This window comes from Anabrus simplex, chromosome 13 (genome assembly GCF_040414725.1).
Source record: "Anabrus simplex isolate iqAnaSimp1 chromosome 13, ASM4041472v1, whole genome shotgun sequence".
NCBI classification, from domain to species: domain Eukaryota; kingdom Metazoa; phylum Arthropoda; class Insecta; order Orthoptera; family Tettigoniidae; genus Anabrus; species Anabrus simplex.
This window is the reverse complement of record NC_090277.1, coordinates 91,444,353-91,471,331: the sequence shown is the minus strand read 5'-3', so window position 1 is coordinate 91,471,331 and position 26,979 is coordinate 91,444,353. Positions and strand designations below refer to the sequence as shown.

At 40.1% G+C, this 26,979-nt stretch overlaps 1 protein-coding gene across 1 annotated transcript in view; it reads left to right on the top strand.

Annotated features, from left to right (window-relative positions):
- LOC136884725 (uncharacterized) overlaps positions 1–26,979 on the top strand; it is a 350,171-nt gene that overhangs the window by 107,494 nt on the left and 215,698 nt on the right. Inside the window, exon 3 of the mRNA XM_068230067.1 lies at positions 16,872–16,963. Within this exon, the coding sequence (XP_068086168.1) occupies positions 16,872–16,963 (92 nt within the window). The remainder of the gene's footprint in view (positions 1–16,871; positions 16,964–26,979) is intronic.

Genomic DNA, 26,979 nt, shown 5'->3' with positions numbered 1-26,979 from the left:
TGTCTTTAATTCTTTCTTTGCAAGCTCGTATTTACTCTCCGCGTTTTCATTGAGCATTAATGAAGTTTGTGTGTGGAGCAGAGACAAAGTTGATCTCAAGTCTTACGACTTAAAGTAAGGAAGCTTAAATCTCATTTCTCCGTAAAAAGGAAGCACTTACTCGGTGCTAGATAAGAGAGGGGGATTCGATTTGCGAGAAGAAAATGGAACGAAGGAAAGAAAGGAGAGGTGGATGGAGAAACGGAGGATGAAGATTTGGTGCTGAATGTAACCCGACCGACTGAGAAATGGCGAACATTCGGTAGCGTAAGAAGCTTAAAGAATTTAACATGAACAAGGGTACTAATTTAAAACATCCACCAGCTAAGTATTCCCAGGTTCACTCCGAATTCTCTGAGGCAGCTTTATACTTATTCTAGATCCTATTCAACTCGAAGTGAGATAAATAAATATATTAATTACAATCTACATTATAAATCGGATTATCCGGCACCGTGGTGTCACCCGGTGGCCCCAGGTTCGATTCTTGGCCAAGTCAGGGGTTTTTAATTGTAAATGATTAATATTCCTGGCCTGCGGACTGGGTGTTTGTGTCGTCCTTCACGTTCCTTCCACATTTCCAATTACACGCAGGTTCATATCATACGGTGCAAGTAATGGCAAAAGATCTCTAAGGGTCGATGCCATGAACAATTGATGATGATGATGATGATGATGATGATGATGATGATGATGCTTGTTGTTTAAAGGGGCCTAACATCGAAGGTCATCAGCCCCTCCACGAACAATTAACATTTTAAAACAAGATCGGATTTCTTTATAACGACAACTGTTCTGTTTGTCTCAAACAGTCCCCTTATTTACACATTCTGCACAAATTGGTACCACTGATAACGCATTATAGTTCTGAAACTCATCGTCCATTCATTTAATATAAGTAAAGATCTTTATTGCGGTATTCACATAAACAGTTACAAATCTCTTCATGTGGCATTTAAAAGGAGCGGGCGTACAAGCCCCTGGAAAGAACCCAGTAAGCTTATGGTTCTTAGTGTATGGGATCCTCATCAGAATTAATTGATACGAGAACATGAGAAAAAATTCAAAGAAAAGCAGCTTGATTTGTTCTGGGTGATTTCCAACAAAAGAGCAGCGTGAAGAAAATATTGCAAAGTTTGAGCTGGGAGGATTTGAGAGACTTGCCTACACTGGTCGACTAAGCAGCATGTTCCGAGCTGTCAGTAGAGAGATGGCTTGGAAAGACATTATTGGACGAATATGTTTGAGTGGAGTGTTTAGACTAGGAAAGATAACTTTGGAATTCAAGAGGGTAAATAGGGGAAATATTCATTTATAGGAAAAGGAATTAGGGACTGCGATAATGGGAGATATTTGATAAATTTCCAAAATCTTTGAAATCATTTAAGGAAAGACTAGGTAAACAACTGATAGAGGATCTGCCATCTGGATGAGAGCCTTAAAACTGACTGATAATAGTTTCGAATAATGCTCATTTCCCCTAAGTTGTTGCCAAAGATTTGTTAGAACTCGTATTTGTAGGCATGCAAACTGATTTGACTATTCGGAAGTGTCGGCTAGCCCGTTGTTAAGCATTGTACCACAAGTAACATAAGATCTAGGGGTTTTAATGGGCCAAACTCCTAATGTTTATGCAAATCTAACAGCTGAACTGTTGTGCGGTTACCGCCTCAGTAAGATTGCAATCTAACGTGTTACTGCTTACACATCCGGACTTAAGATATTACGCTTCTCGTATGCTGTCCGAAAATTGCCCTTCAATATTTACACATTATGATGAATGGGATCCAGCGCCCGGTTAACTGCCTACCAAGCTGTCCTTTGATCTAAGCGATCTCGGGTCAATTCTCAGCGCCGTAGGAGATTCTCTCTTATTGGATATTCTCTCTGACTTGGAGACTCGGATTGATCTATCTTCAGCAACCAAACTCCTTTCCCATTTCTCCAGAATCTGAAGGAGCAGTGAAAACTGTGACTAAAAATATCCTTACCAACGCGAGAAGCAATGTTCTGAGTGATCGATAGAAAATATGGAAAATGGGTTTCGAGAAATTCATAAAGGTCAGGAGTGAGAACAGACCAAATTAACGAGCAGAGGGAGATGATGAATCTAGAAATACGCGTATTCGTGTATATGGGCACCGTTTTTTCCGAAAACTTACGAGAGAAACTTGTAACAGAGATGGTTTAATGACATTTTATTACCTTCTTCTTCTTCTCATTATTCTCTTACTACCATTTCCAAAGCTATGGAGCCGCAGGTATGAACTGTGTCGCATTTGCGGATATGGTCCGTGGTTTAATGCCGGATGGCCTTCCTCACGCCAACCCTATCTGCAGGTATGTAATCACTATTGCGTGTTGCTGTGGTGGTTGGTAGTGTGGTGTTTTGCCTGAAAATGAAGAGGAGAGTGTTGTAACAAAGACAAACACCCAGTCCCAGATCCATAAGTATTAATCAGATGGGATTAAAATCCCCTACCCGGCTCGGAATGGAACCCGGTAGCCTCTGAACCTAAGGCCTCAATGCTTTAACTTATCTCTGATCCTTAAATTTCTAGTTTACGACCTAGGTAACAGAAGAAATCCAATATGTTTTTCCGGAGAAACGTGTAAACCTGTTCTCTAGAGCAGCTGATATCGGCAACCGAGGACCACATACCAGAGGAAGACATGGAGGAATATCATTCAGAATACTAATCCATTTTACTTGTCCATTCATGTATGTTGTTGTTGTTTGAGTCAACAGTCCATATACTGATTTGATACAGCCCTCCAAGCCACCCTATCCTGTGCTAACCTTTTCATTTCTACGTAAATACTACATCCCACATCTGCTCTAATCTGCTTGCCATATTCGTGTCTTGGTCTACCCCTACCGTTTTACCAACTGTACAAGTCCTGAGTGTCTTAAGATGTGCCCTATCATTCTATCTCTTCTTCTGGTCAAATTTATCCAAATCTCTTAAATCGTGATTCTGTCTATCCATCCCACCTTCAGCATTGTTCTGCGACACCGCATTTCAAAACTTGTACATTTTAAACTTGTAACAGAGGTGGCTTAACGGGATTTTACTTACCTTCTTCTTCTTCTTCTTCTTCTTCTTCTTCTTCTTCTTACCAGCATCCCAAATCTGTGGAGCCGCTGGTGTGGATTTGGTCCTTGTTTTCAAGTCGGATGGCCTTCCTGCCGCTAACCCTATCTGGAGGGATGTAATCACTAATCACTATTGCGTATTGCTGTGTTACAATTCTCCTCCTTTCTCAGCTAGTTATCGTCGACGTTTCACTAACATGTAATGCCAAGCTCCAGCCGAAAGTCTTCAAAAATATGTAATTCATATATCAATGTTCGAAGGGAATACTTTTTTTTTTCGCTAGTCTGCATTTCATCAGACCATCACTAGTTATTCCACTACCCATGTAACAATATTCATCTACTATCTTTAACACTTTATTTCCTGATCTTACTTTCTTACCTTCTTCTTACAATTTGTTTTATGTCGCACCCACACAGATAGGTCTTATGGCGACGATGGGACAGGAAAGCGGCCGTGGCCTTAATTAAGGTATAGAACCAGCATTTTCCTGGTGTGAAAATTGTAAACCACGGAAAACAATCTTCAGGCCAGCCGACGGTGGTGTTCGAACCAACTATCCCCCGAATACTCTATACTACCTGCACTTAACCTTTTCCATCCCATGCCCGAGTTAACTCGGATGTCAGCATCTCTCCCGCTGTCCCAAACACGATTTAACTCGGATTTCAAGCACTGCACTCTTCTCCACTTCCGAGTCCAGTCTGACGCTGTAATTTTGTAGTTCATCACATGCTCTGTTCAGACGACGGACAATTCCTAAAGTGCCTTACCGTATTTTGACAATAATTAGGTGTCTTGTGCTTTTCTTTCACAGCTGTCTTCTGAGACGAATGCGCAGAAGTGTAAAGAAAGCATGAAGGAAGATTATATTTTAGAAATATTAGAGAATAATGGTGAGCCTGACTTTTGTGAGTGTAGTGAAGACAAGTTGTAGTAGAACAAGTTGTAAACATTTGTAAAGTTCTGGTAAAAGTGCCAAGAGAAAACTAATGTTGTCGTACCATGACTGTCCAGTAGCTAATACAAGTTATTTTTTGCCTATTTCAACCATCGTCAAAACATCAAGAAACATCTGGTATGGGACATGCATAAGGTTTAAAAAACTTGGGAGTGAAAATGTTAAGCGACTGCAGCTATTGAGATGGGTAATAGTGTGTCATTAACATCTATATTCAGTAACTGATACCCTACAGACAACTATTTGGAACTTTCCTTTTCTTGAACATACTTGTTGGTCTGGATGACACAAAATGTTACATACAAATCACACAACCACGAGGACAAAAGACAAACAGCAACACAGTGCAAGATAGCGTCAGTTTATCAGGCTGGCCAACACACAAAATCCTCCTATTTTATAAGTAACAAGCTTTAAAAGCTTCGTTTTTGATAGAAACTTGTACTGACTATAAAATCAAATCGTGAATATTTAAGAATAACTTAAATGTTGTATTTAAGCGATCCACCTATTCAATATATAATTTATTAAATCTAGTTCTAAGAACTTTGTCTTGTCTTAAGAATTCTAATTGACCAATTCGCATCAATTTTCTTGACAATATGACTTGGAACTTAAATCCAGTTTGAAAATATTTTATTTTAAATATCCTTGTACATAAAACTTTTCTTTCCGATCTGTAAATGTATTTTTTATGTATCATCTATTGTGTGATTAATTCCACCTAATGATGTCCATTAGGGAAAGAAACATATTCTAAATTTAATAAATAGTATATATAGCCCTATTGAATAGGCGGACTACTTAAATACAGTATTTAAGTTATTCCTAAATATTCGCTACTAGAAACCCACCCTATAACAAATAAAACTCCCAAAGAAAAACAAAACAAGCCGCAATTTTCAGGCCTGAAAGAACAGATCTAAAACGAGACGTGGCGGTTTTGGTATTTAAATGGATGTTAAATGGTGCTTGGGGCACTTTTTAAGAAAAAAACAATGCATGCACATTTCATGTATCAAAATCATAAAAAATTTAAAATGACTATTTTATCCCAAAATGGCTTACAACCTCCCCGTTAACTTATTCACCTGCGCGATAGCTTCTCTCTATATCTGAATTGTTGCTGTTTCACCTTTTCTTCCACGTATCATGAATGTCCTTTCCCTTTTGTTATGTTCATTCCATACTCTTTGCACGTGCTGTTTAGTTGTCTAAACATTCTTTGGAGGGCCTTAGTGTTCTCAGATATTACTGTCATATCATTAGCGAACCGAATGCATTCAATTGCATAAATTATTTACACCAACTCAAGGTTGAAGATAGTTGGTGAAAAGCAGCAACCATATACCTCCACACATCTCCAGATCTAATATTTTTCGACCATAGACAAAATCAATCAGGATCTAACATCGTCTTCTTCTTGGTCTTTGAGATGTGATCTTACCCAGCAAAAACGCAAGTCATCAGCCTTGGATACCCAAAATTACTCGCGAAGATCAACAGACCAGAGATTCTATCTATAAGGTTATGGAATGCTAACATACCTCTCACGTCGTCAGTAAAATTCTTAGGCGTTACTTTCGATGATAAGTCATGGAAATCGCATAATACGAACATCACTCAGAAAACATTCTCTGCATTGCACATACAGCGCGGGTATAAATACTTATTTCCTGAAAAACTAAAAAAAAAGAAATGCTGCTAGAAGCTCTGGTTTTCCCTCATTTCGACTATTGTGACACGATTTATAGAGATGCTGGGTGCACGTTATTGAGCAGATTACAACGTGGTCAAAATGCATGTGTGAGGTCTGTAACCTACGGAACTATGACCATGTAACTCCTTCATATAACTATCTTGGCCCCGACTAGAAATCCGTCACACAGTGCACACCTTGTGCCATCTCCATAAAATCCTTCATCATTCACAGCCATTTTACGTTACTTCATATTTCAAATACCTCTCATCTTATTACATTCTTAACACCAGAGGTACTAATATTTCCATCCTTGCTTTACCTACCCATTGAACTACCATCTATGATAAATCATTCACAGTAATTGCCTGCTGTGAGTGGAACCTCCTTCCTCCTTCTATTCGCACTTTCAAGGAAGCACTTCGGAGACATTTTATGCAGCAGTAAGAATCATCTACAAACTTGATGCTGCTTCTCACAATCATTCTATTATCATGGATGCCCTTCTAGGAGTTTAGTTTAAAATTCTTACCCATTTTGTTTTTCAAAAGTTATTAAATTTTATGTGCCACCTCTTTTTTAAATGTAGGATATTACTTTCAAGAATTTTCCTTTTATTATATAGAATTTATTTCATTTTCATTTAATCGCATCACTCATCATTCTTGTATTATTACTAATTTAATTTATACTTAATATAATTGGTATAAACTAAAATAATGTAATATATGCATATTTCAGTGCCTGGTTAGATTCAAGTGAAGGCCTGAAGACCTTAATCTTGCCAAGTAAAATAAAACATTTTTGAACTAAACTAGCTCCTCTCCCTAATCCGATTTCTCCCGTTAATTCCCCTCCTGTGGGTGGGGGACGAAGACGAAGAATACACCCACGGTATCCCCTGCCTGACGTAAGAGCCGACTAAAAGGGGCGACCAAGGGATGATTGGATTACAACCATGAAACTACTTGTGATTAGTACCACCACGCGGAGAACACCATGGGTCGCTATTACTTGCGCGTAGTACCACTATGTTAGGTACCAAATAGGTTTTTGATTAGTAGCAATCAACCGTGCGGTCAGGCTTTTACGGTACCTGTGATTAGTAGCACTATATGAGCGACACCAGGGTTCTGGCTTGCCTATGATTAGTACACACTATATAAGAACACCACGGGATAGTACGAGTCCCTGCGGTTAGTACACTTAAGTGATAAAAACTATAGGTTTGCGTTGCCTGTAAATAGCGCCGCTATGTGTGAAACACCATAGGTCTGTATTACCTGTACGAAATTCATTACCTGTGAGTAGTACCATAATGTGTGGAATACCGCGAGTCTACGACACTTTTGATTAGTACCGCACCATGACAAATATCATGGTTCTACTTTCCAAGCGATAAGTACCATTATGAGAGACCGATGACCTATATTTTGGATTCCTTTAGATTTCAAGCATCATCGATTCCGTATTGAGCTATAGAACCAGTCTCTTGGTCAGCATTATTATTGTTTTCCGTCAGTTTCTGAGACTGAGGCATTGCGGGTCGTCTCCACTGATTATTTTAACTTCATAAGCATCCGTTCATTTTTCGTCCTGACGCTTTGAATTCTCGTCAGTGGAGGATTTTGGATTTTTATTTTGTCATTGCATTTCGTCTCATTTCGTACTATCAGGGGACGATGACCTAGATGCTAGGCGTCTTAAATAACAAGCAGCAGCATTAACTCCCCCCCCCCTATTCTCACTCTTGCTCTTTGGTTGTAATGCAATTCCTTGATCAGTCCTCTCTCTCTCTCTCTCTCTCTCTCTCCATTCAGCTTCGTGATTTTTAATTATTTTCTTGAGCTTATGCCACCTCACTCTTTCAACTGCCTTCTCTAAGTGTGCATATACTAATCTATTCTCTACGTACCTTTTTCCCTAAATCCTGCATGGAATCCTGTATCATCTGGTGACCAAACACAGCAATAAACTTCCTCCATTAACTGAGTCGGTATATTTCTCGACAACGTCAATGATAATATACGAAAGATATAATTCATGACAAGTTTCTAAAGAAGTTATTGCACTCTCTGGACTTCGTTGGTAGACCGTACAAGATTAATAAGATTCCGAATAAGTTCGAGCGGGGATGACGCAGTTTCTATGAAAGATATCTAATTGCCTTCCTCTCAGACGTTTAATTAAATCAGTAGTTGAATGTCTTTCCCCTGGTGGTGTTTGACAGTTTTATTGGCAATCTTCAGATTTAACAGAACAAAGAAGGGAGAAAAGAGAGGAGAAGAGAAGAAACAAGCCGTAGGAATTAAAACTTCCTTTCCTCGGTGATGGATTACAAAGTGTGTTAAAATTACTCTTCCAAGCGCAATGCGATTTCCGTCTCTGTGATTGTCAATGGAAAAGAATTATGGTAACATTACATCGGGAAGTTCCGCTCTCTTCACTGGAATGGCGATGAACTGATAATGAATCTTTTGTTGTTGAATATAAAAGCGATTTTGAGCTGTAATTGGATATTTCCATACAGGTCCACTTGCTTCCTCTGCTACTGGTTATCAGTCGCAACGACTCCGATAGGTCTTTCGGTGATAGTGTGATCAGATGCAGCTAGAACTCGGTAGAACATAACCCTGACTTTAATTAACTCTTTAACTGCCAAATTCCGATTGATAGGACCTTTCATAAAACATATTTTCCAAATTAATTATTCGTTTTAATCTGTGTCTACAGCGTGTTATTGAAAATGTTACAATATATACAGCGCAGGTAGCGTGTAACAAAAAAAGAAAAAAAGGACCCATAAATATTGGTTCTCGTAGTTAGGTACCGCTACCACCACCATCAATGATCACGATGTTCCAATAATTTACGGGGGGCCGTATGTAAGAGAAGACGGAAATACGTTCATATCTAAACATTGGTCGTAAACATACTAGCGTGCTGTATTATGGTATCACATGATGAGGAATGCAGCCAATTTCCATCGCAGGGTCTTCCATGAGCGATGGATTGGTCGGGGAGGGCAAATACCTTGGCCTTCCTGTTCACCTGACCTTAACATTTTAGATTTTTTACTTTAGGGATATGTGGAGAACCTTGGTTGTATGCGGTCTCTTTAAATGATGTGGATGCACTTCGAGGATGTGTGTTCAGTGCTTGAGATGCAACTGTCAACAGCCAGGGCTGTTCCAGCAAATACAGAATTACGTGCGACGTGGGGTGGAAGGCTGCATTGTAATGTATGACACTCACCTCGATCACATGTTGTCAAGAGTAGATCAAATTCATGGTGATCACTGATGACAGTGGTAGCGGGCCATTTCCGAAGATATTGGCTCTTCAAGCAATCATTATAAGACTTTTTTCCTTAGTTTTTTGTGTGCCGTCTGCTATGTAAATTTGGAACCTTTTTCAAGGACACCCTACATAAAATCAAACGTAAGTTTGTTTGTTCTTTATACAAATCTACACACCTCTACAGTTCAGTAACAAAATTTGTACCAAGCCTCAAGAGACACTCAGACGGTTCGTAGAAATAGACGTAACGTCAAAGATTTTTCATAAAATAAAATAAAATAAAATAAAAGTCATCATAACATATGATGTACGGCTAGAAGATTTTATGTATTAAGTGCGGAACGCCATAGGTTTGCGTTGCTTTTATAGGTTTGCGTTGCCTGCAAATAGCGCCGCAATGTGCGAAACACCATAGGTCTGTGTTACATGTGCGCATTATACTACCTGTGAATAGTACCATAATGTGTGGAATACAGCGAGTCTCCGCTACGTTTGATTAGTACCGCAACAATACACATAGCATGGTTCTACTTTCCTAGCGATAAATGCCATTATGAGAGACTGATGACCTGGATTATGGACCCGTTTTGACAATAAGCATAATCGATTCAGCATCGTGCTATAGAAGCAGTTCCTTGGTTAGTAATACTCTTGTTTTGTGCCAGTTTCTGTGCATGTGAGGCACTGTGGATCGGATCCACTGATCGTTTTAAATTCATCTCCATTCATCCATTCATTCTTCTTCCTCATGCTTTGAATTCTGGTCGGTGGAGGATCTTGGAATTTTAAGTTGTCATTTAATTTCATCTCATTTCGTACCATTCGGGGCCGATGACCTCGATGTTAGGCCAATTTAAACAACAAGCATCAATCAATATAAATATCGCCCTCCCATGGCGCAACAGCCCCGAATTGCTTTGGCCTACCAAGCGGTTTCTGCTCATTCCGAAGGCCTGCAGATTACCACGTATCGAGTGTTTTGCACGACGAATCCTTTCGGTCGTTATGCTTGCCTTTCTAGGCCGGGGCCACTACCTCACCGTCACATATCTCCTCAATTGTAATCACTTTAATCACGTACGCTGAATGGACCTCCAACCAGCTCTCATATCAAAGTTAAAATCCCTCACCTGGCCAGGAATCTAACCCGGGCCCTCCGTGTAAGAGGCAGGCACACTACATCTACACAGCGGGAAAGTTTTCACGTTAATGTAGTAATCCAGAAAGACGTTTCTGTACTTCATTTCATATAGAAAGCTATAGTTTTATATGCAATTTTGGAATCATTGACTCTATGGAATAATGTTGTTTTCTATAGTGGAAATATGTTTCTTACTTTCTGATCATGAAAGTAAACATTTATTTGAATTATCACTCTCCTCTTCTCTTCTCTTCTCTTCTCTTCTCTTCTCTTCTCTTCTCAACCGCCGGGTTGAATGACTCAGAGATTTCGGTATCCTGGCAGCATGTCTTCTACTGTCATAGATACGATGCACATATACAGCCAAATCTAGCCGCTTGATCATGATGACTTTAGGAATACCGAGTTCCTTAAATAACCTTTTAATCTTACGGTTGAATCGTCTTCTCCACAAACCATTTCCTTCTCCTGTTCCAAAAACGTATCTCAAAATTCTTCTCTGGAAGGTACAAAGGTGTCTCACATCAGATGTTGACAGAGGCCACGTTTCAGAGCCATATGTTATTACAATAGGTTAGAATGCACAGTAATTTGGCTATTGGGGAGCGTCGACAAGCCCGTTGTTCCGAAATGTAACGAACGTACCATAAATTCTAGGGGTTCTAATAGGCTGTGCCCCTAACGTTTATGTAAATCGCACAGCAGAACCGTCCTGCGGTTGGAGTACACTTCTTACTCACCTCAGTAACCTAAGCACACCGGACAAAAATGAGTCACCCCAGAAGAAATAATTACAAGCATCATTTAATACCATCTAACTCCATCTCGAGAATTGATAACCGCCTGGATTCTGTTAGGAACTGAGTCCACAAGGTTATGCAGGCAAATAGTATCCAGATTAAGCCACTCGCTGAAGATTCGATAGCGCAAATCCACCAAATTGCGGGGTTGCTGATGTCGGCGCTTTACTCGCTGTTCCAACACGTCCCACAGATTTTTAATGGGGTTCAAGTCAGGTGATTTTGTAGGCCACGAGAGATGTAATAGAGTTGGGGAGTGTTCATAAAACCAGTCACATAACTTATTCGCCCAGCCCGATGGACTTTGTTGTTGTCATATTTAAAAAATCGGGATACCAATAGCATAATCCTCATGCATACATTGACGGGAAGGCAACACCTGATCATTCAGAATGTTTAAATAAACATACTGGTTCATGTTACTGGTCACCTCAGAGAGCAGGCCCACTCCTTGGTATGAAAAACACTCCCGAAACATCAAAGACCCACGTCAGGCTTCAATCTGTCCAGGATGAAATACATAATTTCGCTTACGGCGCACTCGACGACGTGCTTCAATGGAATACAAACAAAAAATGTGATTCGTCCTATCACATTGCGTTCCGCCAGTCAGCTGCTGTCCACGTTCAATGATTTCTAGCCCGTTGAAGACGCATAGATTTATGTGCCTGTTGCGAGGTGTCTTACTCAAATAATTGTTCGTTACAAGCAGTTCCCGCCGCAATGTTCTCCCGCTATCAGGTTGGGGTGGACCTTCATTCACTGACTACAGCAATTCCAGTCGGGTTTAGAAACGATTTTGATTCACAAGCCGTGAAACGCGTCTCCGGTCCTTCTAAGTCAGAACCTATTTCTGGTTAGAATTCTGACGTCGTGCTTCACAGCTACTCATAGTACACCACTGCTTGACAGTCCGCTGCGAAACACCAACAAATCCAGTATTTCATCTGCGCCGTATGGCCACCATGGGCACGGCCATACACAATTTCCCCTTTTTGCCACTCTGTCACATTTTTACATCTACGCATGTTACGCATCGCTACTGTCTTACACACGCGTAGAGGCAGTGTGCGTGCGGTTGAGCACGGGACTCGATCACTGCGCCATCTGTACAGGATTAACGATCCATCTGTGCGTGCACACTAGGGTGGTTGATATTTCGTCCCGTGAGCTTATTATAGTCTACAAATCCGAGCTGTAAGGCCTTGTAAATCATTATTTTTGGTTCCCTATTCAGTAATCTAGAATTAAGATATCCATTCATTGGAATCAGTGAATGATATCCATGTTAATTTTCTAATTATGGCTGCTATTGATCAATTTTAATCCCCACCACTGCGTATGTGTGTCAGTAAATTAATACAGTAATACAATCAGTGATAATTCGCCACAAAGCACAACCTGTTTCCATTGATGCTAAGTCCAAATTTCGAAAAAAAAATCGCACATAAAATAAGGCTTTTGATATATCTCTATATCGTTTGTTCCTGTCTAACTATAGAGTTAACACCAGTCAGAATCACATGCACGCGGCATTATTGGCAGATGTTGCCATTAAAACAAGAGTTTCAAAATACTGACAGTGTATTTGAAACTGTGTTAAACAAATTATTGAAAAAGTTGCTTTGTGTTAGTCCTGTTGATCTATTGAATGTGATATTGCGGTGTTCTTTGAATGAACATGTGTGGATCAATAACCACACAAAATGTATACCGTAATAAAACAAAACTGATCATTAGAGCCCGGATTTTTATGCGTTAATAGGTTAGAATGCAAACTTACTGAAACGAGTAGCAAGTATAGTCTACCTTCACAACGATTATGCTATGGGGTTTGCATAAATTTTAGGGGTACAGCCCATCAGGACCCCTATAATTTATGTTACTGTTGCTACACTATGGAAGAGCGGGTGGCTGACACTGCCTACAAAACAAATTAGTTTGCAATCTAACCTGTTACTGCATAAAAATCCGGGCCTTACTGATCATTATGTGATCCAAAATGTTACGACATATTCATACGACTAATTTGTTTCAGAAAAAGCGTAACAGAAATCTCTGATATAGTGTTATTTATTTATTTATTTATTTATTTATTTATTTATTTATTTATTTATTTATTTATTTATTTATTTATTTATTTATTTATTTATTTATTTATTTATTTATTTATTTATTTATTTATTTATTTATTTATTTATTTATTTATTTATTTATTTATTGCTGGGTTGAGTGGCACAGACGTTTGAGGCGCTGGCCTTCTGATCTCTACTTGGCAAGTTCGACCCTGGTGCTCAAATACGTCAGCCTAGTGTCGGTATATTTACTGACACGTAAAAGAACTGATGCGGGACTAAATTCCGGCACCTCTGCGTCTCCGAAAACCTAAAAATGTAGTTAGTGGGAAGTAAATCCAATAAATCTTATATATAAAAATGAATGTTTGTTTGTTCGTAGTCCATTGTCTCAAAAACAACTGCACGGATTTCGCTGAAAATTTCATACTTTGTTCTTATTGCACCTGAGAGGGTTATGGAAGTGGTTCGACATGTTAAGCCCTCGCCATTCCCTAGATTTAGGCCCTTTGGCACATCACAATAGACTAATATAGGCGAAATATCGAATCTGTCGTACAAGGGCGAGACTTAGCTCATTTGAAGCCTCGCGATGCGAGGAACAAACCACGGTATGTTCCTACGGGACCCAGAAACCACATTTTAAGGCCCTAAAACCAACCGTTTTCGAGATATTGGCACCTCAGTACCCCGGCTCTAGGAATCGGCTGAAGAAGTGACCCGCCGCAATCATGGCAACGTTAAATCAAGTTTTCTAGATTATCGAAAAAGACCAATATTAGTGTCGATCCGTAGTTTTCATGGTCGCTGAGATGAACTGTGATAAAATAATAGTTGTAATAATAATCTAAACTTATATATGTAAAATAACATGTCCTGACTGACTGACTGACTGACTGACTGACTGACTGACTGACTGACTGACTGACTGACTGACTGACTGACTGACTGACTGACTGACTGACTGACTGACTGACTGACTGACTGACTGACTGACTGACTGACTGACTGACTGACTGACTGACTGACTGACTGACTGACTGACTGACTGACTGACTGACTGACTGACTGACTGACTGACTGACTGACTGACTGACTGACTGACTGACTGACTGACTGACTGACTGACTGACTGACTGACTGACTGACTGACTGACTGACTGACTGACTGACTGACTGACTGACTGACTGACTGACTGACTGACTGACTGACTGACTGACTGACTGACTGACTGACTGACTGACTGACTGACTGACTGACTGACTGACTGACTGACTGACTGACTGACTGACTGACTGACTGACTGACTGACTGACTGACTGACTGACTGACTGACTGACTGACTGACTGACTGACTGACTGACTGACTGACTGACTGACTGACTGACTGACTGACTGACTGACTGACTGACTGACTGACTGACTGACTGACTGACTGACTGACTGACTGACTGACTGACTGACTGACTGACTGACTGACTGACTGACTGACTGACTGACTGACTGACTGACTGACTGACTGACTGACTGACTGACTGACTGACTGACTGACTGACTGACTGACTGACTGACTGACTGACTGACTGACTGACTGACTGACTGACTGACTGACTGACTGACTGACTGACTGACTGACTGACTGACTGACTGACTGACTGACTGACTGACTGACTGACTGACTGACTGACTGACTGACTGACTGACTGACTGACTGACTGACTGACTGACTGACTGACTGACTGACTGACTGACTGACTGACTGACTGACTGACTGACTGACTGACTGACTGACTGACTGACTGACTGACTGACTGACTGACTGACTGACTGACTGACTGACTGACTGACTGACTGACTGACTGACTGACTGACTGACTGACTGACTGACTGACTGACTGACTGACTGACTGACTGACTGACTGACTGACTGACTGACTGACTGACTGACTGACTGACTGACTGACTGACTGACTGACTGACTGACTGACTGACTGACTGACTGACTGACTGACTGACTGACTGACTGACTGACTGACTGACTGACTGACTGACTGACTGACTGACTGACTGACTGACTGACTGACTGACTGACTGACTGACTGACTGACTGACTGACTGACTGACTGACTGACTGACTGACTGACTGACTGACTGACTGACTGACTGACTGACTGACTGACTGACTGACTGACTGACTGACTGACTGACTGACTGACTGACTGACTGACTGACTGACTGACTGACTGACTGACTGACTGACTGACTGACTGACTGACTGACTGACTGACTGACTGACTGACTGACTGACTGACTGACTGACTGACTGACTGACTGACTGACTGACTATCGCGGTACCGAGACGACTGGACAGAACGAAATGGAAATTTGGGGATATATTTATATTAGAGTGTAGGTTCTCACTAAGGGAGGATATTGCGTCGCTAAGGGGGTGAAAAGTAGGGGGGGTGAATTGTTTCAATGAGCATATCTGTATCTCAAAAATTCAAATGTTTACAGACGTAAAAATTATTATTTAGAATCTCCTTTTAAAAAATGAAACAAGTATTTTGTTTTAGGAAAATTCAATTAATGGGAGGTGAACACGAGTGACAAAGGGGGTGAATTTAGAAAATATTATATGTTCAGTCTAACTATCTCAGAAACGTAAATTGTTACAGACGTGAAAATTTGTATTTTAATCTGTTTTGAAAATAAAAAACATGTATTTTTTTCAAACAACACTCAGGGGGGGAAAGCTGAAATCCAGTGAATCTTTTATACGAACTTCATAGTTGTAACGGAGAATTAACATTAGCAGATGTTTTAACTTTACGGGGCCCTTATCTGAATCCTGGCATTGCTTTCACTTAATTGTGCCAGGCTCCTCTCTTTAATTTCCACGCCTTCCTTGGCTAATGTCTTCATTTTTCAAAGTGTCGGCCCCCTTTGTTTTACCCCTCTGAGTAGGGTTAATAGAGGTTGGTTGCCTAGAGTTACTTCCTCTTAAAACAATAACTACCACCACCACGATATTTTCAATTTGAAATGTTTTCCTTCTGCTACTTTTGCCCTAAAATGAAATTTTACAGGTGTTCTATTCTACCATTTACAATTTTGCCATAAATATCATGCCATCATTCTTCCCTAGGAATTCTAGGCCGCAAAATTTAAAAATTTTCGTTGTATGGTATCATTATTGGGTATATACACCTGTCTTCCTTGCTGCTTTAATACCTTGAGAAATATTTTCTGAACATTCTCAATTTGCGCAATGTGTTTATATATATATGAGACTCCGTACAGAAAATTTATACTCCTAAGTACAATACCAATGGTTCTGTACACTCTATTTACAATTTTAGGTAAATAAAGAGGGAACGTTAGTACTCTGTCAAATAATTCCAAGGCCCATCACCTCGTTTGGCTTTCATACATCATTGACCCCGTTGAATGACTGGAAAAGGGGTTGGAGTTTCGTTTTCAAAATGGTATTATAATATATATTCAATGTAAAGCTTGCGCTCGACAAAACTACGTGGGCAGACACACAAGATATCCAGGTGTCTGAATTCCTTTCAAGTGCTCCAGATGAAAAGGAATGAAGCACTGTTAATGTTAATCTCACATCACGAAATATTAATGATCTTAGATTGATTTTGTCTATGCTTTGTGTTTTGTTTAATCATTCCTAAGCGATTACGCTTTATCAGTATTGTTTTGCATTATAGGTACTTCAAAGGTCATATTTTCTTTTCAGACACGTTGGTTCCTTGGATTTCAAGTGTAACTGCACTCCTGGTTATGCGGGGAAAAGGTGCGATGTCAAACTACCGGACCCTGAAGACTTGGGTGAGTACTTGTCAAATATACATGTATAACTATTTTATTTAGGAAACGGATCCAAAACGCGTTTGCCATAAGACGCAGAGTTGTACGATTTTTATGTTGTGTCATACATAAGGTACCGTAAGGCAAGTGTGTATTCTGCCCGAAGGCAGGTCCGAACACCCGCAGGTCCGAACCTCCCTTAAACCCCACCAACAGAGCCTGGTAACCCATCCACATCTTGACCACGCCCAATGTTGCTTAACTTCGGAGATCTCGTGGGATCCGGTGTGTCAACACGGCTACGGCCGTTGGCTGGCATACATAAGGGACAGTCAAATAAAAACCGAACACCCGCCATAACACGCGAAAGGTGGTAACAGTGTGGGTGCGGTTGTGGATCCGTCAGCGTTGTTGTTGTTGTTGTTGTTGTTGTTGTTTTTAGTCGCTTCCGACTCTCCGTGACCCCATAGACCAAAGGGCGCCATTTCTTTTGGTCATGTACTATAAATTGAGAGCCGTGGTTTCCTTGATGCCATCAGTCCACCTCATCCGTTGCCGCCCTCTTCTCCCGTTACCACGAGTCTTCCCCAGCATTAAGGATTTTCCAGTGAATCATGGTTTCTCATAAGATGACCGAAGTACTTTACTTTGCGTCTGTGTATCTGACCTTCCAGTGAAGAGCCTGGGTTGATTTCCAGTAATATGGACTTATTAGATCTCTTCGCAGTCCACGGAACTCTAAGGAGTTTTCTCTAAAACCATAGCCCAAATTCGTCTATTCTTCGACGTTCAGCCTGTCTTACTGTCCACGTCTCGCTTCCGTACATACCTACTTGTCAAGACCATAGCCTTCACTATACGAATCTTCTTTCTTAAAGTTACGTCTCTACTCTTGAAAGTATTGTCAAGGTTGGCCATTGCATTCCTCCCAAGGAGCAAGCGTCCTTTAATTTGATGGCTGCGATCGCCGTCAGCAGTTATTTTGGAGCCTAAGTGGATGAAACTAGGATCGTCAGCGACCTACATCTTTCTTGGAATTGATGGTCTCGTCTCCCAGTGAGATAAAAATAATGTATTAACGCTTTTGGTAATTACTTTCGAACTGATATTCCTATCACTGTGGTAGGAGAACAGGTGCAAGCCGTGGTTGGGTTATGTCTTTGTTGGTGTACTGACTGGTATAGTGTGTTCATCTAGTTGCAGAAATGGAGGGAAGCAAAGAAGATCAGAAAAGGGTCGTTCGTTTTCTGGTTGCGCAGCGCTATGAAGACTTTTTTGCAAAAACTGTGACGTACCATAAAGTACAAACGCCCTGGAATGCTGTCAGGCAGTGTCATCCTTTTGTATGATAATGTTTGAGGCATGCTTCAAAACTGGCGAAGGCTGCTTCAGCGATTTGGTTTGGAAACACTTCAACATCCACCGCACAGCCTGAATCTTTCACCTTGTGATTTTAACGTCTACGTCGGTTTCATTCGGACGAGGATGTGCATGACTGGGCGCGGTTATGGATCCGTCAGCGACCTACCTCGTTCTACAAGAACTGGAATTGATCGTCTCGTCTCCCAGTGGGATAAACGTATTAACGCTCTTGGTAAATACTTTTGAATGAAAACCATTCCATGGTCACGTTGTATCCGGTGTTCTGTGACTGCCTCTTATAAATGGTTCCTTAAATAAGCACGGACCCACTCGGAAAGGTAGCTTTCCTTGAGGGCAAACCTCTTCCACAACCCGGGCATCATCCCCGGTATGGTACCTCTTGCACCCACTAAAAATCCGCAGACGGGCACAGAGTTCACATGATACTTCTCCATTTTTTAATTGGATACTGGAACGTAGAGTGCCCGCTTCTCAGAATGTAAACCTTGCGGCTGTTTTTCGCCTGATTCTAGCCGTACTGTTGGGTCCAATATTACAGAACTAACTCCCTCGGTTTATTGATGGTGAGAATATCTATTCTTCTCGTGTTGCGATTTTCATCCAAGCAGTTCCTTCCGTTATCGCCAATGGCTTTTCTAATAAGGACGTGAAATGTGAGTGATCCGAATGGACAGTAGCCGAGAACATGTCCCTAAGTTTCGATCTCACCGCAGACACCTCTGCAGTTGCTCTCCTGACAACACGCCATGATTTTGCCCAACTTTCCTGCGAACCACTAATTTCCTTGAGGGTGATATGGAAAGAGCACAATTCCTTTACATTTTTAGGAAGGGAGCACTGTTTCTTGAACTCCTCGTTTCTAATAGCTTTGCTGTTTGTTCTTTGTTGTTGCTTTTCCCGAAGTAATGTTCAAATTACGGAAGCAATCGCTTTTTTGTTTCTCCGTATTTCCCCCACAGAGTGCATGCACATTGTTATATGTCATTCAGAATGTTTACCACGTTAAGATGTTGAATAAATGCTTCCCACAGGGCCTTAACCAACGCTAAACCTCTCTATAGAAATAGAAAGTGAAAGAATCTCTTTGAGTGCGCTCTTTAACAAGTGATCTACATCCTTAAGGACACCATTTGGCAACTGATAGAGTGGGGCATTTTGTAACTGACATGGCAACTCTTCACTGGCCTCTACGCTCTCCGGACATAAACCCACCAGACTCGCCAGGATATTTGAACGCTCTTGTGTATCGAAACCCCGTACAGGATGCGGAGGGTCTTCATGCCCGTATTGTCGAAGGCTACGAAACTACACGCAATATACTAGGAATACATCAGCGCTTTCAGGATTCAATACAACGGCAGGTTGATGCATGTTCTAGTGCTAAGGAGGGCATTTTGAACACTTAATGGAGGAAACAGTTTCATGTGATATGCTGAGTAGGGATGTAGAAAATGAGTTCTAACATGGAAATAAAGAGCTTCCGGACCTATGTTCATATAATAAATTTTCTTCATCTACGTGTTAGGAATGTGTTCTGAAAGTTCAACCATACCTTTTAAACTCTGTATCCATAGCGACTTTCAACTGTAGCACTTATGTGATTGAGAGGGAGAGAAAAGTACACAATCTCATTCCTTAAATGTTTTATTGATATTTTCGCAAGTAATTTTAAATATAACACTTTCTGGCCAATAACTAACAATAAAACGTTATCAGGACGCAGTTAGTGCGAATTTTTATTAAATTTCATCGAGCGGTTTGGACGTGATTTTTCTGAAAGCAGACAGACATAATTTCGTTTTATGTAGATTTATTCATCACTTTTTATATTCTGTTAAAATTTAATGAAGCCAATGGCCATGAGATAGACATATACATAAATACATGGATAAATATTCACTTAGAATACCGTATGTAGTTCTCTGCGTTAGTCACTACAAAATTTGGTCAAGGGCAGCACTCAAGGACACAACGATTCTTGCGCAGAGGACACATACAATCCTCCTGCGGATCATGATGTTTCGTATTGTCACATACTCTGTGATGGAAGCCATGTACCTCAAATCGTGTCATGACATGTCGTAGCTCATAATTTGATTGTTTTCCAATCTTGAGTCGTCATGGCATCCGTGATATAAAACGTACTTCATATTTCCTTTATATTTGAATAAAGTTCTTGTAGAACACTGTTGTTGGCAGGTGTCGAATGTATTAGCATCCACTCTCGTAGGTCCTCTATGAAGAACCTTTTTTCTTACTAATTCGTATACCAATCATGAGCGAGTACATTTCGATAAGCTTGGAACTTTCTGTAGAAAAACAGCTTTCGTATTCTATAAATCTCTTAAATTACTCTTGGTAAGATTGTCCCATATTAGACGTAGCAACTCACTATTGGTGAGATCTTCACATTAAAGAGCTTCGCCGCTGCAACCACTAAGAGACTCCGCAGATGCTTGATTTCATTCGTGGCTATTACCGCAGCAGCGCCCTTGTCTTTTATATGTAGCGTGAAAATTTACACAAACATTTACAAACAGGAGTTTTAAAACTGAATCTGAATATACTTTGAATGGGGTAGTTATCCCAAAAGATGGCAAGTGCAAATACTTAGGTGTGAGATTTGAAAGTAATTTGCACTGGAAGGGTCATGTGGATGACCTTGTTGGGAAAGCATACAGATCGTTACATGTCATAATGAGGCTACTTAAAGGATGCAACAAAGAATTAAAAGAGAAAAGTTACCTAAGTATGGTTCGTCCATTATTGGAATATGCAAACAGTGTTTGGGATCCTCCCCAAGAATACCTAATAAAAGAAATAGATAGTGTGCAGAGGAAAGCAGCAAGATTTGTAACAGGGGATTTCAGAAGAAAGAGTAGTGTATCAGGAATGTTAAAGGAACTAAGGTGGGAAACTTTAAGTAAGAGAAGGGAGAAAACTAGACTTATAGGATTATATAGAGCCTATACAGGAGAAGCAGCATGGGGAGATATCCGTGAGAGGCTTCAGTTGGAAAATAATTATATCGGCAGGACTGACCACAAATATAAAATTAGAAGGAATTTTAGCAAAAGCGATTGGGGTAAATTTTCATTCATTGGGAAGGGTGTGAAGGAGTGGAACATTTTACCAGGGGTAGTGTTTGATCCTTTTCCAAAATCTGTACAGATATTCAAGAAGAGAATAAACAGCAACAGAGAAAATAAATGTTAGAGGGCATTCGACCAGTGCACGTTAATATAAATAAAAAATGTGTGTGAATAAATGAATTCAATCACCTGGTCTAAGGAGTTGGGCAGCCAAAGTAGGGGACTGCCTGTAGGGGTGAAGTACAGTGGGGACTTCGAGGGCCCTGGGACCGCTACGGTAGCTGTGAAGACCCTTCAGGAACTCTGAAAAGTGGTGGCAAAAGGGGCTCTGGTTAAGACGCAGCAGGTCGTTATGCTACTTAGGTTCCAGAATGGGTAAAGAAAAAAAAGTAAATAAATGCAATGTAAATTTTAATCTTATACCAGTTGTACAGTATCATTTGAAGTTTAATTCCACATACTGTATATCAGTTGACTATATTTGTAAGTAGTACAGCAGATATTATAAGTAGAATTTTGTAAACAATATAAATTTATTAAGGATGAGCTGTGTGTTTAATAGAAAAATTGTTAGCGTAAATTGTAAAATATTTTATTATAGGAAAATGTTCTTCTCTTGTTAATTTAATATTTAGTGCTTGACAATAATGTATTTTAGTGTACCATTTGCCACCGAGGTAGACACCTCATTTGCAAATAAAGAGATTTTGATTTGATTTAAAAATAGTACATGTGACGTGTAGAGTCATTCCTAGATACTTTTTATATTCTAACAATTGGGTAGTTAATTTATAGAACTGAGCCTAGTACAAAGTCACGAGTTTTCCTTTGCTACCTTAGTGCAAGGGGATGATTCCCCTGTTGGAATTACCCTTAGAACAGAAACTATCAACTCCACTAATCCACTCGTTTATCTCGCGTGGCTATAAACGTATACACGACAAGTAATAGGTGCCACATGTGCCCCGGTACCTCAGACGATATTAGCTGTCATATGATCAGTGCAAGGATGTTTTATGTATGAAGGGTTGCATATTGCTAGGCACTCAGAACGGCTAGGTCATAAATTTCCAAGTTCATCGCTTCAAATTAGTCCTGACACTCTTATCGTCAAAGGGAGATCGTTTCTCGCGAGTACCTACTCCAGTGATGAGATCTGATATTGATGTACTCCGTTGCAATTCGAATTGGTGGATATAAAAGCGATCTCAAAACTCATCAATCTTTCTGTCGCTGGATAGAGGACAGCTCCAGTTTCATTAAACCAAATTTCATCGGTTATCAACGATAACTCCGCACACATAGGCAATGTAATGTCTTAGAGTCCGGATATGTAGGCTCTGATAGGCTAGAATGCAAACTTATTATAGCCAGGATGACTGGCTCAGGCGGTTGAGACGCTGGCCTTCTCACCCCAACTTGGCAGGTTCGATCGTGGCTCAGTGCGGTGGTATTTGAAGGTGCTCAAATACGTCAGACTCCTATCGGTAGATTTACTGGCCCGTAACTTAACTCCTGCGAGACAAAATCCCGGCACCTCGGCGTCTACGAAAACCGTCAACAGTACAGTGGAACCTTAATATCTCGAATCACCTCGGGAACTAAATTTTATTTCTAGGTATCGAAATTTCGAAATATAGAGAGTACCGTTTATGAGCATGTATAGCACGTAATTGCATCATATATATCTACGGGTTTATACTGAATACATTACTTTTAAACAGTATTTAAAAATATACAAACAAACTATTTTACGGCATCACTTTAATTATAACTAGAGTCCGGATTATTAGGTACTGATAGGTTAGAATGCAAACTTAACCCTACAGTGTACAACGGTTATGCTAGGAGATTTGCATAGATATTACGGGTACAGCCCATAGACCTCCTTGAATTTATGCTACTCTTCCGACATTGTGGAACAACGGGTTGCATCACACTTCCTACAAACTAAATTACTTTGCATTCTAACCTATTACTACCTGAACATCCGAGGTATAATTATAACCTTTATTATAGAACATTTTAGAAGACAGGATACAGTAGTGGAATAAGAAACATATCTCGATGAACACCTTTGGAAGAAACCCGTTAGTTTCTTCCGTTTGTTACTGTTGATCTTTCCTCCGTTCACGTGAAACTTCTCAATACAACAAAGCTGAGATTCGTAAATGGAGCTTGCCATCTGCGACTTTGGGGGTTGCTTTCGAACGTGTCCGGTATTCAATTCACACCCCAGAAAAAGCGAGGCTTCACCGATTTTCCGATCACCAGAAGTTTGAGTTTTTCAGTTCTCATCATATACCTCCCAGCATCATTATAACAGTTTCTTTACTTGTTAACTGTTCCTCACAAACATTGCACAGTTAATGTTGCACAAAATTCGAGTTACAGAGCACAGTTTGCTTCAAGGGAGGAAATGTTTGCTTCGAGAAATCGAGAAATAAATACAAGTGAAGAATGCGACAAACGGCCGGGAAATTTAAGTTACTTCGAGGTACTAAAAAAATCGAGTAATGGAAATTTCAGGTGGTTCGACTGTAGTTAGTAGCGCGTGAATACAATAATATTATTATTGTTTACACGCATTGAAGTGGGTCGCAAGTTGTATGCAGACCGCTCTACGGTGCTGTACGGAGGGGTGCATAAGCTGTACGGGTTCATAATTATCCGTGCCCCTTACGATTATGCTAAGCTTACAACACATCCATTGAGCGGGCTAGGAGATATTTCATACTCGTGAGTGAAATGTTGTGATTTTTGATGAAAAATCTAATTTTAAATTTCAACATTAAAAATCCCCTCATTCTTACCCTTTCAAATTCTGCTATCAGCTTTTCCCTAATGCCATTTTTAAAGCTGTAAATGTTTGATCTCAAGGATAGCGGTTTGGCGTATATAGAGCAAACCCACGCCCCTTTCTCTCACACTGTCGGACAAAATTAGCTTCAAACTTATTTCGGACTAACATGTCAATAACACGGCTGGAAAATATGTATCATGTAGTAGGCCTACGCTGCGCGTAAGAGGAGAAGAACATTTGAGAGAGTAATTTTCAGTCCAGGACAGTTCTATAGCAAGAATGTCTCTTGAAACTGTACCGGTTGGTACACCTATACGCCGCACATTTGAATTTTCCGCCTTTAAGTTCTCCTCTACAGCTGAAACTCTGAACTTTAAAACTGAATTAATTCAACCGTTTATCCGAAGATGTTACGGTGTTAATTTCGAATTGTTTTTGTTTACTAATTATCAAGAAATGTGGACATTCTCTCACAGACGTCTCTACCAAAACCCCATGATCATGCACCCCGGTGCGATGTGAAGGAACTTTCCTTGAAGATATTTTGTATTCATAAGTTGTTGTCTTTACTAAATTTCGTTCTTTCGTTGGTGTGTTGGCAAAATTAATCCTTTCTTTCCGCCTGTTTTGAATTTACCCAATCAGTAATTTCTGTAATTAATTTCCCTCCAATCACAGGTTTCTTCTTCATTTTTGACTTGTAACTTTTAGCCGACCAATAAACGCATGTGGGTGTGTCTTAATTATTCATGAAAGGTCTCGAATCTTCCACGAGGGTATAAAAGCTGCTGATTTTCTGGTCTCTTGGCCACTCGTACAACATCTAGCTTAGTGTATGGAAGAATAGCAGGAGGCGGGAAGCGCCTCTTTCATCAGTCAGCAGCCCTTCAAAAAAGTAATGGCCGTTTAACATCTTTAATTTCTTGCTAGCCCATCAGTTTAATCCTCGGGGAAGGTCCGAAACCATTTTGATGTAACCTATACCATTTCGATGTAAAATTTTCATGTTACTTTAACTGTAAATCGGGGATAGAGAGTGCCTTACCCTCTCGAGCTCCCCTGCATTTTGATCTTATGTGACTACGTTTTCATAACCGATTTTCTTCTCTTTCCTTATGTATTAAAATTTCCTTATACGAGTCACCTCCCTAGTGTGGGAATAGCCCCTGTTGAATTGGCCTAGCGCCACTTAGGTTTTAACTAGTTTCACGTAGGAGTGCAAGTTCTCGCCTCCATTCCTTTTGTATTTTGGGCCGTGTAGATTAAACTTTTTTTATTTAAGGTCCAGTAGAATGGGTACCCCTGTTCATTTGTAAGTGTGCCTTGAGAGGCAGGCAATGCGAAAAGTGTTGTGGCCTTTTATAGCGGTCAGCTCTTTCTGGTATTTTGAAAGGTGCCTCTAGGAGGCTTGATATTACTAGGTGCAAGTGCCCCATGTAATTAGGGGTTTTCTGCCCTTTGGTAATTTGTGGTTGTGAGCTGAGAGCTTTTCTGGTCTTGTACCTGATTGTTGGATAGCTGTTGACTTGTCGTACTCGTTAAGTTTGTTGGCTATTGAAAATATAACCTTTATTTAAATTTTTAATTCATCTTTCGGACTTGTAGTTAGACCCATTCCAGCCCGCACCTTCTTTCACATCTGCTGTTCCACAGATACCTCGGAACAGAGACTTTCACTTACTTTTATCTATCTTCAAACCTTTGCATCTCTTTACCAGTCATAAAATAGTCCTTGTACCGGACTGACCTAACTTTTTCCGAGAATGCTTGAATATGTGCAGGAATTAAAAATAGTTCTACATTTTACTATCAACCGAATATTACCCTAATATTTTAACTCCTGAAATAGCACGAAACTAGATTTTTCCCTATTGGATGAATAATGAAAATTTGAGAAAACGTATTGACAACAGTTGTTACCTCACTGAAAAACTCAGAGTTTTTCTGATATATATGAGTATTTTTGACAAGTCTGCCAAATTTTAGCCCCAAACAATGTGCGCCGAGGAGCATTTTCCATGCAACATATAACAAATAAACATAATTTTTCAATAACATTCCAGCCAAATAACTAATAAACTCCAGATAATGTGTGAGGCTATATCTTATCATTATGTGCCTGTGTTCTAAACTTCGTTGTGATAAGTGCTAAACGGGAGAAGTTCAAAATTTGAGTCTTTAATCCCTTTAAATAACTTTGCATTCTACCTTATTACAGTCTCAAAAAACGATCTCTAGTAATGCCATATTTGGAATGTTCACTTTTCCACTTGTTTCATTAACACATCGAAGGTAACATAAAATCCGGTGAATCCCTTCGTTTCTGCTGAAACAGTGGGAAAAGAAAGTAATAGAAATACAAAAGTGTTGTTTGGTCCCCAGCAGTTTCTGCATTATGTGTAGGGTGCTGAAAGGGAAGGATACCTATTCGCTAGGCTCTATAGAGGGGAACTAATTGTCCAGAGTTTTCATTTAACAAAGGATGGAATGTTTTCCCTTCAACGGCACTAAGTTTCCGACAGGAAGTGCATATGCTGGTAAAGAAGGAAAAGAAAGGTTCAGACAAATAACAGAGCCACTGTATGATAACTTTTACGGTCAATTCAACACATGGCCTACCACAGAGAAGAATGAGGTAGACAAATAAGTAACTACAGCCTAGCAAATGTTGTGAAGTTACTGAATATCAATAAAATGTAAATCTGTTGGAATAATATATTTCTTTTATGAAGCGTGCCCAAAATAGTGCATACTATGTT